The sequence below is a fragment of the Calidris pugnax genome, unplaced genomic scaffold, assembly GCF_001431845.1.
Source record: "Calidris pugnax isolate Ruff unplaced genomic scaffold, ASM143184v1 scaffold42, whole genome shotgun sequence".
Lineage (NCBI taxonomy): Eukaryota > Metazoa > Chordata > Aves > Charadriiformes > Scolopacidae > Calidris > Calidris pugnax.
In genome coordinates this window covers 5585239-5600179 of record NW_015090920.1, presented here as the reverse complement: position 1 = coordinate 5600179, position 14941 = coordinate 5585239, and the positions used below count along the sequence as shown (strand labels likewise).

The 14941-nt window shown below is 39.5% G+C and overlaps 1 protein-coding gene across 3 annotated transcripts in view; it reads left to right on the top strand.

The window, feature by feature from the left end:
- The window catches only part of GAB1 (GRB2 associated binding protein 1), a 123828-nt gene that overhangs the window by 96991 nt on the left and 11896 nt on the right, over positions 1-14941 (top strand). For all 3 annotated transcript variants that reach the window (XM_014949863.1, XM_014949864.1, XM_014949862.1), the window contains exons 4-6: positions 1369-1973; positions 4963-5048; positions 5258-5561. In XM_014949863.1, coding sequence (XP_014805349.1) covers positions 1369-1973; positions 4963-5048; positions 5258-5561 — 995 coding nt within the window. The remainder of the gene's footprint in view (positions 1-1368; positions 1974-4962; positions 5049-5257; positions 5562-14941) is intronic.

Sequence of the window (14941 nt, the reverse complement as noted above, 5' to 3'; positions counted from 1 at the left end):
CATAAATGAATAGCTAAACTGGATTCCTTTCTCCTCAGGTTACCAGAACTCTGGGAGATAAATCCAGCTGTCTCTTAAGAAATAAAATTTTGTGCAATCTTACTGAAAAAATGGAATTTGAATGGTAAATTCTGGCTGTGTTCACTTCGAGGTAGAGAGCCTCTTAAAAGGAAAAGATGCTTCTTGTGCTAGTCATGCTGTTGATTTTTATGTATTTTATTCCTTAGAAGTTTAGTAAACTGCATGGTCCAGTTGCTTAATAGAGCTTAGTAAGAATAGTATAGCAGCTATTCATTGACACATATGCATGCTGAAATATTTACATTCGTATTTATAAATTAACACAATGGTATGATACTGTGGTAATGAAAATAGGAAATATCATGGTATGATTGACCAAAAAGTGTATGGACTGCCTTAACCTTACCTGTGCTAGTATTTTGCCACTGTCTTGACTTTCATTGAAGCAAGGAGTCAGACTGATAACAGGATTTCTCTCCCTCAAGCAAGGTAACTGAAGAAGTTTTAAAAAAAAAAAAAAAGGCAAAAAAGGGTTGCAGTGTGTTTACTTTCCACGTAAGTTTACTGGTACTAGTTAGTACCAGTATTAATGACTGCTGTTCTCATAAAATACAGAATTTCCAAAGAAATCCAAGGTAAACTAGTGTGCGCTTTTCTGTAACAACACTGCATTAACTTGCATTTAAGACTCTGATGCACATATATCCTATGGATTATTTTTCCCCCCCAAAGGCCATGCTATCTTACTCCTATTTCTGTTCTTATCTGTTATGTCTCTCTCCTTTGTGCCTTTTTGAACCAGTTTTATATGATCAGTAGATGACTTCAGGCATGCACTTTAGAGTGTTACAAGCAGTTGTATTTTTTCCCCTAATGTTTTTTTCATACTGATTAGAATTAGCAAGTACTGTAAACCCAACGATTGAGTGTGTTATTTTTACCTTTAACAGTACCACTAAAGTGCTGCTAGTTTGCAGCATGGGTTAAAAAAACCTCCGAAAACATAAATCCCCCAACCCCCAAACAAACTCTGCTCCAAACCAGCCCTGTGGAAATCACTTGCTTTATGAAACATCAGCTTGGTGTTTAGCCACTGCTAAAGCTTCACGCTTGTGTCATCTGTTTCACATGCATGGATTTGTATGTATGTAGTTACTTTGGATCCTGCTTAAGTACTACTGTTTGTTTAATAACTGAGTTCCTGCATTTCATTAAAAAAAAAAAATAAATGGAAGAGACCGATAGACTTTCTAGTTGTTTACATTTTAGATGTTGTGTTTATTATTTGTAGCGTTTGTTTTCCTTCATGTGTTCATCAACATCTTAATCTCACAATCTTGCGTGTAGATCTCATGCTGACTCGGCAAAATCCAGCTCTTCTGAAACAGACTGCAATGATAACGTGCCCTCCCACAAAAATCCCGCTCCGTCAGCGAGCAAGCATGCTGTGAATGGCTTTTTTCAGCAGCAAGGTGTCTATGACTCTCCGCCTTCCCGTACCGGGCAGACACTGCCAGACTGCAGCCTTTATAACCTTCCTAGGAGTTACTCACAGGATGTTTTACCCAAGGCAGCGTCTCCATCTGGGACTGATGCAGAAGGAGAGCAACACGTTTTCAGTACCCCGTCGGCATCATCTTCGCTAGACGCCCAGATGAGACACATCTCCATCAGCTACGACATTCCCCCCACACCCGGAGGTACTTATCAGATTCCACGAACTTTTCCGGAGGGAACGTTGTCTCAGACTTCAAAACTGGAGACTATTCCAGATATTCCTCCACCTCGGCCACCGAAACCTCACCACGCTGCAGATCGATCTCCTGTGGAAACATGTAGCATTAGTCGTACAGCTTCAGACACTGACAGTAGTTATTGCGTCCCTACAGCAGGAATGCCGCCCTCGCGCAGTAATACCATTTCAACTGTAGATTTGAATATCTTTCGTAAAGGTCAGTATTCCGTCTTTTATCCTGCTCTTCCAGAATTTCCGTGTTAAGTGATGTCATCTTGTGATGAATGATGCCATACGAATGGGCTGAATGATATGAGGGGCATTTCAAGCCTTTAAAAACAAGCGTGTAGCCCTTCACAAAGCAGTCTGTGGTGGCAATGCTTAAAATATGTAAGAAAGAGGAGAAAGAAGATTATTAAAGGAAACCATCAAAACAGCAAAGCAGAGAACATCGATAAGGGAAGTATATTGCACTGTCGCATTCAGTCTTAGCTAAAAATATTTGAAGAGCTAGATGTATCTGTGGTGTTACTTGTCTTTAGAAAACAGTAGTGAAGAACTAATAATCTTGTTTGTTTGGGTTTTTTTTGCTAATAAGCTCTTATAGCTGAATTCAGTAGTGCTGTTATCAGCAAAGTAAGGTTAGCAGGGTCCAAAGTGGTCCAAATCTGTAGAAGCTGAAAATGTTTAATGAAGGTCAGTGGGACTTGGTGTATATCCAGAGCTTTGAGATCAACCCTGATCTGGTGATCATGGCCACCAGCCTTTAGAATAATAAAATCATACAATAGTTTGGGTTGGCAGGGACCTTTAAAGGTCTTCTAGTCCAACCTCCCTGCAATCAGCAGGGACATCTTCCACTAGCTCAGGTTTCTCAGAGCCCCATGCAGCCTGGCCTTGAACACCTCCAGGGATGGGGCATCTAACCACCTCTCTGGGCAACCTGTTCCAGTGTTTCACCACCCTTACTGTAAAAATTTTATTCCTTATATCTGGTTTAAATCTACCCTCTTTCAGTTTAACAACGTTACCCCTTGTTCTATCACAACAAGCCCTGCTAAAAAGTCTGTCCCCGTCTTTCCTGTAGGCCCCATTTATGTACTGAAAGGCAGCTATAAGGTCTCCCTTCTCTTCTCCAGGCTGAGAACTCTCTCAGCCTTTCTTCACAGGAGAGGTGTTGCATCCCTCTGATATTTTTTGTGACTCTGCTCTGGATCCACTCCAATAAGTCCATGTCTTTCTTATGTTGGGGGCCCCAGAGCTGGACACAGCACTCCAGGTGGGGTCTCACCAGAGCAGAGTAGAAGTGCGGAGTCCCCCCCCTCAACCTGCTGGCCATGTTTCTTTTGATGCAGCCCAGGTTACGGTTGGTTTTCTGGGCTGTGAGTGCCCATTGCCAGCTCATGTCCAGCTTTTCATCCACCAGTACCCTCAAGTCCTTCTTGGCAGGGCTGCTCTCAACCCCCTCATCCCCCAGCCTGTATTGATAGTGGAGGTTGCCCCTACTCAGGTGCAGGACCCTGCACTTGGCTTTGCTGAACCTCATGAGGTTCACATAGGCCCACTACTCAAGCTTGTCCCTTTCTTTCCTTGTGATAATTGTGTGTAGTGCAGGTTTTAAGTAAAATTAAAGTTGTTCCTTATAGTCACCAAAATGTTGGTATTCCAGATGTGCTAGTGTATTTTTTTTTAACTGTTTTTCCTTTAGCAGCTGGGTGTATTTTGGGTCCTATAAAATCTGGCGGAGCTACTTTTCCTGAAAGAATTCGGTGTTTCTTGGGGTTTTTTCTGCCTGTATTTTTTGTTGTTGTTGTTCCTGTTCTTATTCTCTCAGATTTAAACTTGAGAAATGCAGTGAGAGGTGGAGATTGGGAAGCTGATACTTAATGTTACAGAGAGCAGTTCTAGTCTTGTTAACCACTCTTGGGCTCAGAGTTTTCATTTTTTTTTCAGGTTCCTGAGGCAGGTGGGTATTAGAGTATTATTTTTAAAGTGCAATTTTAAACCAATTAGAGTCAATACTAACACTAGAGGGGATTTTAAAGGAGAATTGTTTGAGTTGTGCTAGGTATGGGATGGGAGGCTGAAATGAGGAAGGGGATGGGGACAGGGTTTTTAGAGGAGACAATGTAGAGCATGGATGTGATCATACAGATGCTCAGTATTACCCTGTTTGTCATTCATTTTGTAATAATATTAGCAGTTGGTAGGGTTTTAAAATGACATCATAACACCCTGAAAGACCCTTGTTTGTTTTGCTTATCTTCTCTCATTTTGCTAAGTTTATAAATGAGTACTCCTGCACTAAAGCTGAGATTTTCAGCCTCAGGAAAAGCAGGCTTTCTGAAAATGCTGTTTTAATTAGGCCCTTAATAGCAGAAGTGTTTATTTTTCTTCTAAGGCAGAAATCTCCAAAAGATTTCAGCTGTTTTTTTCAGGACAGGATGGGGTTGAAACCTAGAGTTTGCCCACAGTTTCTGTCTTGGCATCAGGAGGAAGGGAATACTTCTTGCAGGGTAAGGCAGCCTGATGCCTGCATGGGTGAGGAGGACCTGGGAGCCAGATGTCTCACTAAACCCCCCTGTCCACCAGAAAAGCAGCCATAAAGCTGAGGACCTTCTTAATGTGGACTGCCAAGAGCCAGGACTGTGAAAATGGAGAAACCTTTGGTTCTGTAGCAGTTGGTTCAAACGGAAAGCCCCTGGAGACCGTGCGGGGGAGCTGGGAGCAGCAATTCACCTGTTCCTGCAGCAGATTGAATCCTGTTCAATCAGTGTTTTCCAAGGGAAGGGTGTTCAGTCAGAAAACTTCTCCAGACCCTAAATTTCATCTGCTGTTTGTTAAGTTTAGAACAGGTTTTTCATGAGGGTCCAGTATCTCCAAACACACCCTTACACTGAATTTTTACCCCTGCATATTTGAAAGGAAGACTTTGCTGCTTCTTTAAAAGGAAAAATTACTTTTTCTTTTCTTGCCATGAAAAAATACTACTATAAGAACTCCATGTTGTGACTGATGAGTGCTAAGTTTTTTTGTCAACACAGTCCTCTCAAGTATATAGATAAAAATCTGCGGGCCACAGCTTCAGGAGGTGTGTTTGTACGTTCTCAGGAGCAGACAGTAAATAATAACAGACTCTGGATGCCTGGTGCCAAGTGACAGGAACAGGGATGATAAATAGCCACTTTCTCTTCTTGTTTCTTTAGAAATTAGTTCTCAAGACTGTTATGATATTCCACGAACGTTTCCGAATGACAGATCTAATTCATTGGAGGGCTTCCATAACCACTTTGTAAGTATGACTTGATCTGATGAGAGACGACAGTGACAGTTGCTTGAATGCTCTTTGTTTCCATGTAAAAAAGCATGAAATATGGTGTTTGTGATTTTCTTCAGTTTCAGTAGAATATATTGATCTGAGTAGATTAGGTTAAAAAGCTCATATGATTCACAGCTGATTGCATAACTTATTTTGTTAAAGGAAATATATGTTAATTCTAGAAAAACAGAAGCATGTTGACAGTGGGAAGTGTTTCAAGTGAAGAACTAGATGAAAATTATGTCCCAATGAATCCCAACTCTCCTCCACGACAGCATTCCAGCAGCTTCACAGAACCCATCCAGGAAACAAACTATGTACCAATGACACCAGGCACGTTTGATTTTCCATTATTTGGAAAGCAAGTCCCTCCTCCTGCTCACATGGGTTTCAGGTCCAGTCCAAAGACTCCTCCCAGACGGTCAGTACCTGCTGCAGAATGTGAGCCACCGCCAGTGGATCGGAACCTCAAACCAGACAGAAAAGGTGAGGGAAATGTCCACGGGAAGTTGATTTTTGTCATCTAAGAAAATAACATAGCTCTCCCAGCTTCTGTTTCATTGAAAATTATTGTATTTGCACAAATTATAACAAAATAAGTTTTTATCCTGTGAGATATCTATAACATAAAGGAATCCTAGGATTATTTTTAACCATATTGAAACGTCAAAGTAACAATGTCAGATACAAGCATAGGTTTAAATATTGTTGCTGTAGTTGCTCATGAAAAAATGGCACAATTGCTAACACTCAGAAGTGTGAGTTATAGACCTTATACGTAGAAGACACCTAGCTGACTTGTGATGGAGAGAGAGCACACGGTATTGGATAGAATACAAATCTATAGCTGTGACAGTGCTTGGTACAGAATCAGTACATAAATAACTTATTTAGCTATTTTAGATATTTGCCTTTGATATAAACATTGTTAGAAGAAATTAATTGTGCTGCTTTTTAGTCCTACTCAAAGTATGCAATGGTCTTACAACTTCTTACGTAGAATAATTCTTACAAGTGCATTCAAATCAAGGAAGATATAGATTGAAGAAACAGTGTTTACTACTAAGTAGGTAATGTTAAGTCCTCATTTCAGTCTAAAAGCAAGGAAAATCACTTGATGTTGGAGGTGCTTAATGCTTAAGTGTTAGTGGCCACATGGGGCAGACACTGGAAGATTTTTAACATGTGGGCTGTGTGGTTATCATATGTATTTTTTTCCTTGAGATCCAAATGGAAGGAGGAAACTGCTAACTCAAGCCAGCTCAAGCTGGGTGCCATGCCTACGTGTAGCTTAAACTGTAGTAGGTGAGAATTTCCTTGACTTTATAGTGTGTGATTAAACAAAATCACAAATCAAAAGGAAAACTAGTTTTATGTGGAAATATTTTAAACTGCTGAATGTGTGGAAGATGACTGTTACAAATCTGAGAAAGCTACAACAACATCAGTGATAAAATTGAATTAAAAAAAAAAAGCAAACAATTTTAGAGGGCCCCTGTAAAGCTATGCTAAAAAATTAATCTCTTGAACCTGGTGCACAGTGGGTTTACTTTTCTTTAAAATAAGGATTCTTTGGATGACCTCAAGAAACAAAAAAGATACTGTCGTGTCTATAATAGGTACTCGTATAGAAAATGACTAATGAATAGCTTAGATTTTTCAGTTAATTTAAAATGTTCTATCAGTCAGGCTATCAGAAACACAGGGAAACACTTAAAGAACTTATTTCCCTACAATGCCATTTTTCAGACAAGATAACTAACTTTCATGTGTAAGTGGGAACTAAAGAACATTAAGTCAAATGTTTGTGCTATTTTGTATTCAAGTAAGTCCTATTTTTAAAATTACGTGCTTGAAAAAATAGTATTTACACTGAGAATGGCTGGCTTAATTTCGGGGAAAATACAGATGGCGAATATTCAGATGATGCAAAATATTCACTAACTAAACCTTTAAATTAGTTCTTTTACCACTAAGTGAAAATGGCCTGTAATTAAGTAAAGTAGATAATATCATTATGAGATAGATGGTCTTGGTGTGAAATGGGAAGTGCCATGTCTCATTCTGGCTGTCCAGCTTCAGAAAACGAGGCATGGGCTTTTTCAAAACCTTGGCTCTCTGCTTATGTGTTAATTGTTGCCGTGTTACCAGACAGTAGTTTTGTTTAGTTTTGAAGAAATACTGGACAGTAACAGATTGATGAAAGCTGATACTGGAAAATATGCTCAAAGTAACCGCTGAACTGCCTGAAAATATTTTCCCTGACTGGCCAGTTTGTGTATTTTACTGATAGAATGTTTGACCTTCAGAAGCAGTAAATTTATATGTTGAAAACATTTTAACTTTTGCTGTTGGCAGTGCAAAGCAGTTACACAAATATCTGCCGGGGCAGATCTCTCTTCTTCAAATTCAAGTAGTATTTCACATTCTAAAAGCGGTGGGTAATGCTCCTGCTTTGCTCCCACCCTCAAATGCTTTACAGCTAGAAAGACCTAGCTAACATCAGGGAAAAGATTTTTTGATGTACTAACGTACCTCTTAATGAGTGTAGAGTGGCTGGCTGTATTTTTTGCCTGTAGACTTTTAGAAGCTGTTATCACTGTAAAATAATAGGATTATTTAATATAACGTAGAAGATTAAAAAGTAACTTTAAAGTAAAATTGTCCCCAAAGTAAATATTGTATAGCAAATGCTTAGGGGCTGAAAAAAACTTTGTGAAGATCTTGAGCTACCAAGAGTGGTAATGACTCTGATTTACCACTGAGGTTTTTATCTTAGTAACACACATACACTGGCTTTCCCAAATTTTACCAAGTGTAGTCCTGCAAGTCTTCCATTGCTGTGAAGAGCAGCTATGATGACACATCAGGTTGGTAATATATTCCCATTTCAGTAATTGAGTTCTCCATGCAAATAACTCCTTCCAGAAATACCTTTGGGAAAATAAAATTGCAGTTCCTTCTGAATTAAAGTAAGATAAAGTTCTTTTTTTAGTGAACCCTTGCCTAAAAAGGGTTTGCTTTATATTCTACAGTGTTGCTTTTCCAGCTTTCAAGTTCTTGTAGTAACTTAGTAGTTTGAGGAAGAGGAGACTGAGGGGTCACCTCATCACTCTCTACAACTACTTGAAAGGACATTGTAGAGGGGTTGGTGCTGGTTCCTTCTCCCAGGTAATTAGTGATAGAACAAGAGGGAATGGATTCAAGCTACAACAGGGTAGGTTTAGACAACATTAGGAAAGAGTTTTTCACAGAAAGGAGTAGTCAGGCATTGGAGTAGGCTGCCCAGGGAGGTGGTTGTGTCACCATCCTTGGATGTGTTTAAGAGTCGTTTAGATGTGGTGTTGGGGGATATGGTGTAGGGCAGAACTTTGTAGAGTAGGGTAGATGATTGGACTCGATGATGCCAAGGGTCTTTTCCAACCTGAATGATTCTATGATTCTAACTTCTATTAGCAGGTTGTTTCTGATTAAATAAATGTACTGTCATGGTCTTCTGCTACAAATTAGTGCATAGAAAGTATCAAGTTGGCCAGTATGTTCAATAAAACTTAGGCAGGAAATGGTACACAAAATAGTTACCTTCTGAGTATTGTTCCTTTAAATGTTTTGCCATTCCTTCAAGAATTTCTGTGGAAGACCACTGTGGCTTCTCTAAAAGATGGTATCACTGCAGAGATCAGGTGTGTTGGTGATAAGGCCTCCAGATACAGGAGGCTCCGTCTCACATTCTGTCTGAAGAGGCTGCTGTATATTTTTATTGGTTACAGATTGCTGTAAAAATGGTGTTTGCCCTGCCTCTGACTCACAACTCCATTTTGGTAGCTGTCCTTGTCACTGAGAAATATCACCATCACCTTTCACATGAGCATTAGCTCTAGCTCAGTTATGTTTCTGTGTGGGCCAGGGAAGTTTGTTCAGTGCTAAACGTGCCCTTGACAGACGAAAATACGCAGTGAAACAAGCACTTAAATAGAGAATGCACTGCTTTTTGTTGTCAACTGTGCATGTTTAGCATCTCCTCTATTTTCCTTTGATTTAAGGCCATACTGCTTACAGGGAATATACTTTGACGAGGGCAGAAAATGGAGGGCTCGGTGTTGGCCGTCTGTCTGTCAGCAGCAGTGACTGTAGTCTTGTACATCTTCACAGCTCTGATATAAGCACCTGACGTTCTGGATAATTTATTAGATTGTTAACATTCTCCAACTTTTTAAGAATAGGTAGAGTTGTATAGAAGTAGCACCTGTGACAGAGGACCAAGTTACGAAAAATCAGTAACATGGGCAAGCTAAATGTAGGTAATAAATAGGACTAAAATTCACTGAAGTATGTGTGTGTTCTTCTGAGGAGGGTGCTTGCACACCCATCCTGTGAGAGCCTGAGGCTCCTCAGTCTTTCACCTGTAGAATTAGCCTGGGCCAGGAGCCACGGTGACCTATGTGTCTTTTTCCACCAGTTTCTAGAAGACCTTTGTTTTAGAAAATGGGTTAAAAAATAATAACAATTAAAAAAAAAAAACAAAAAACACAAATGAATATATACAGCCTTGAGATGAGACTACTTTTCCTTGTAGTTTCATTTTTCTACCTCGCAGCCTGTTCTGTAAATGCAGGGAGCTTCCAGTACTTTCTGGAAGTCTTGAAAGTAATTTGAAAACATGGTGTTGGCTTCCTGCCCCAATAACTTGAATCAAAGTGCTTTACTATTTCTTTAGAGAAGCATAACACAAGGTAAGTGATATATTCCCTGAGAAAAAATGGAATGCGTTTGGCCAGGTGCTTTTCTGCATTCACCTATAACTGAATGACAAAAATAATCCCTTTTTTAATTTGTTGGTTTTTTTCAGGGTGCTGTTTCTTTTATTACAGAGAACCATTTTATATATTGATTTTCTATTTCTGCTTTTCTGGCTGCTTGAGCTTGCCACGGTTGCATGTAGTCGTGATGCTAAATTGGAAGCATTGCTGCTAGCAAAAGGTTTCAAGTGGGAAAAAAAAATATTGTGTCCATCCGTGCAGTTGGGTCTTATTCTCTGAATCGTTCAAACACTGTGGTGATGCTAAATTGGAAGCATTGCTGCTAGCAAAAGGTTTCAAGTGGGAAAAAAAATATTGTGTCCATCCATGCAGTTGGGTCTTATTCTCTGAATCTTTCAAACACTGTGACTGGTTCTGCCAGAGCGATTACGTGGCGTTTGTTTTGACAGTCACGCGTTCCTTCCTCAAAATGCCATTTATCCAAGAAGGAGCAGAATTAAAGGTGCCCAAATGCAGTGAGGTGAAGACTCCCCAGATGGCTAAGGACCGACAGGTTCTCTTCTGCTTCACCTCCTCCTTTCCCTGGGGCTCTTCAAAATGTCTGGTACGAGGCAGTGGACCCTGTGATCTCCATCCCACTGACAGCGTGCAGGACTGGGGTGAACCTCTCGCTGCTCAACGAGGCAAGGCAGGTCCCTGGTGGCCATGCTGGCAGTCTACAAGGAAGGGTTAAGGCCTGACAGAGGTCTGTGAGTCTAGACGATCTTAATCTTCAGTACAAACGTGACGTAAGTCCGAGATCAAGGAGAGTGCGTGGTCGAAAATAAAAGGGGTAGGGTGTGAGTTGGTTTTTGTTGGTCAGGAGGCAGCATTTGAGAGGTGGGGGTGTCTGTGAACCTCTGGGCATGGTAACAACCCCCTCCTGCCCCAGGATTTATATCCAGGGGTACGGGGTGGGGTTTGTGATCTTAAAGCAAGACTTTTAAGACCAAACAACTACAAAATACGTTTATTATTTTTTTTTAAATACTTGTTTAGGAGCTGTCCAGAAGGACTCCTTATAGCTATGTGCCATGTAATGTGTGTGTGTGCATCTCTTCTATTAATTTCAAAGCTCTTAAGGAATATGTTGTTGCCATCTCCACTGACAAAAGCTAGTTTTGTCAATATCTGAATCAAAGGGTTAAGTCAGTGATGGAATTAGTGATGCTGGAATTTATTTCTTTAAAGTCTTGGTTTGATGCCCTACTTACTGTAACTTTGTAACTTCTCTTTTCTGTCTCTATACCAAAATGGGTTTTTTAAGGTTCTGAAAAGAAATATATGAACCGTGGGCCTATGGTTGAATTAACAATTCGTGGCCACAGCGGAAAGAAACTCAGCAGTTAAATCTCATTCATTTGAATATAGTGTAACACTGCCATTTTTGTAATGTTTTTGGACCATAGCACTTAAAACTCCTTGCAAGAGAGTTCAGTTTAGCACGGATGCTGGTTCAGGGCATGGTGAGCTGTGATGGAATGATGCACTCAGTATCACTGAGCCAATTGCTGACAGAAGCCGTAAAGAAATTGGGATTCTCAGCCTACAACATGATGCTGGACTTTACTCCGTTTGTCTTATATTTGCCCAGATATTGTTAGAGTTTAATTGCACTCAGGATTATTTTAAGCAAGACTTTCAGGCCTAGTTTTGGATTGGATCACACAGATTATTCTGCTAATGGCAAAAATAACCAATAGCAACTGTAGTGCATTTTCACCTTTATTTTTTTTACAAAAAAGCTTATTTTTCAACAAATATGTATCAGAATTTAGTCTGAGATGCTTCCTGGAGCCTGAATCCATACGATTGCTTTTAAAGGGGACTGCTGCTTGGGCTTGGTAATTTTCAGCCCAGCACGTGGTCAGATAGGATTTAGAGACAGTCAGTGATGCAAACATTTCTTCTCATGGCAACAAAAAACCCAGTTGCATGTTGAAAACAAGCAAAAGAAACCAAGGGAGAGGGAAAAAATTCTCATGGAGCTGGGACTTCTGATTGTTTTAAAAATATTAAAAATTTTATCTGCTTTTTCTTGTAGATTTTTCTAATTTAAGATGTTACAAGACATCACATTTGTGTGGTTAAACCACAAATATGTGGATTGGTTATAAAAATGTGGCTGTATTTTTGCCATGACTTCTCATGAGCATCTCCCAAGCAGATTAACTTGATAGAAAATTCTGATTTTCTTTATTTAAGAGCATAGGTCCACTTTGAAGAGGTAATTGTGTACAGAGCTTCCACGTGGCAGGAAGCCTCTGCCACATTCTGTCCCCCATAGGATCCACTGTGATGCTTCTGTATTAATGGCATAATCGCTCATTACTGTACTGTAGTATGATGCTGTAAAAGTAGGTAGCAAAGTAGGTAGTTGTTAAGGAAATTAAGAACCCTCATTAACCGTGAAGTTAGTTATAAATAGCCTAGTGAGCAGTTTCCCTGTTAAATATTTACTTGTTTGAGTGTCTTGAGTTGGACAATGTGAACATATTGCACCACACCATCCTGGAATAAAACTTAAGAAAAACAGTTAAGGCATTAGTGATGACAGGAGCTGACATTTCTTTAAAAATAATAATAATTAGAAGTTGGCAACACTGCAGCGTTCTGTGCTCTCATGATTGCCTTGCATATTCTAAAATAAAGGATCACTCATTTTCTCAGGCTTTAGGACAAGTAGGCATTGAAAAATGGTGAATGGTGATTTTAATCAGCAGCAGGAACTGAACTGTAGATCTGTTGAAAAAGAAACTAATTTTCATTACTTTTCTGAGCAGAAGTACTGTTCGTTTTGCTTTTTAGAAATCCATGCATTTAATCCTTCCATGTATTCTTGAAAGCTATACCTCCTGTTCATTCCATTTAGGAATTAAAAAAATATAAGATTTTAGGGGATGTGTGGATGCTTCCTTAGAGTTCCTAAAGCAGGCTGAAGACACATTTTTTTCTTCTCCACCCAGCCCTGTGCCACCCCCACCTCCCCCACCCCCAACCTCCAAACACTTTCCTTCAGCTGAAAATTGCACTTCTTCCATGGCTGTACTAAATTACTTCTAGAAGGCTTGTTTTTAGTTAATAGCTTGAAATGAAATTTATCTAGCTCCTTGCTATGATACACCAGTCCTTAACTTGCAGCTGTGATTTGTCTTACAAAACTTTGAAATAACAAATAATTTCAAGTAAAGATTTCTTTTGGATGGCTGCATCACAGCTGCAAAGGAAGCTATGGTTTACAGGACATAATAGTTTTTAAAAAATTAAACATATGAGTTTTTGGAAGACAAACTGCAAGACTTGAACTGATGCTAGCAGTAGAGATGGTAGTGTTGAACTCCAGAGGTGCTAGGGAGAGCAGGATCAAGAGAACACGGGTAATAACACCCTCTTTTTTTCTTCACTCTGTACAATTTTTCTTTTCTTCCCTGTATGCTTAATGCCTTTTTAAGGAAATGTAGTTTTTGATATACATATTGTCATACTATTCCATTGGCCTCTTATAGACTTAATGTTAGGCTTGATTTTTCCAGTGAACAAGTTAAACTCTGTTAGTTTTTTTATGGTTTGTTTTGCTTTTTTTTTTATTAAAAAAAAGCGATCTCAAGTAGTATCCCTTGGACTTCATGAATCTTGCTGCAGCTTTAAATTACTAATCAATAAACACTCCAGAACACTGTACTTTGGTCTTAAAACACTGTCTTTGTTATTGAATGCTTTTAGTTCATCATGCTTTGGGGGCTTTTTAAATACAGGCACATAGAGTTACTTGCAAATTAGAGCAGTCAAATAGTATTTGAATGATTAATAGCTTTGGTATTCTCTGAATAGTTTTTATGGTATTTGGCAAATATTTTATGAATACCAGTGAACCTTAGCTGTCAGATGCAGTGGGACTTCTTTGTAATCAGAAATTTTTTTCCAATTAATTCTTAATTTCTGGAGCATTCAAAGTACCAGTGCTCCAAGAGAAGTTGCTCTGAGAAGATAAAGATGTCTAAGAGAAGTGGAGAGCCTCTCTTTAGATGACTGTTTTTGTATTCCATAATATTGAAAGAATAAGTTGATTTTAGTTTGTTTTTACTGTCCTAAAGAAGCTGTAGTTATCACCATCCATGTGGTACCACTGACCAGAACTAAGCACTTTATAGATATTCCTGTCAATGCTGGATACTAGTATGGAAGTGGATGTGAATGTTGTATAACTAAATACATGTTTCTAATTAGAAGTACCTTGGCAGGAAATAGTCTTAATAAAAACAGAGATGAAAAAGCAAATTCAGGATATTTGTAGAGCTCTGTGCTGAAGCCCATGTACTCGGGAATCAGAGTTCACTGGGGTGAGGAAGAGGAAGAGAAGAAGGAAAGGGGGAGGTTATTCTGCAGAATTAAAAAACCAAATACGAAACCCTGTGGGAGCAAGACTGTGAGCTTCAGTCTTGTTTTTTAAGGAAAAATCGACAGTGGTTCTGGGTACTGGAATTCTTGGACCTCAGTGCAAATTTCAGTTTCCTCTAATTACAGAGAAAAGGAGGAAAGATGCATTTTTTTTTAATGGAAATGGAAAACTGCTGTTCATTATGTCTCTCCGAAAGTACTTTCGTGGATGCAGGGCATTTAGGTGGCTGTTTTTGCCTCTTGCTTTCCCCTTCCTATTCCAAGCAAAGCACTGCTGTAGCATTCCTGCGCCTGAGCTCCTTGTGTCATGAGGATTAGTCCTGTTGGCCAGGAAACAGCACTAACAGATCACGCATTTCTTAAATTTTATGTCACATTAGTTAGATTTACTTTGAAATCTTAAGCCCGAAATAAGTGGTATTTAAAGAGAGCGTTGGCCTCTTTCGTGAGGATGTTTGCCATTTCCTGACGTAAAATCCCTTGCCAGCAAGCAGGCAGTCAGAAAAGAAGCTTTCTTAACAGAAATCTTGTTTAGTAATAGTGCTTCCAGGCGATAGCCTGAAAACAAATGAGGCTCTTCAGTGAGTGGCTTACCTCCTCAAACCCAAAAATGTTAGGACTCACCTGCTCCTGATACAGGATTTTTTTTCTGCAGTGGGGCCCCCTCCC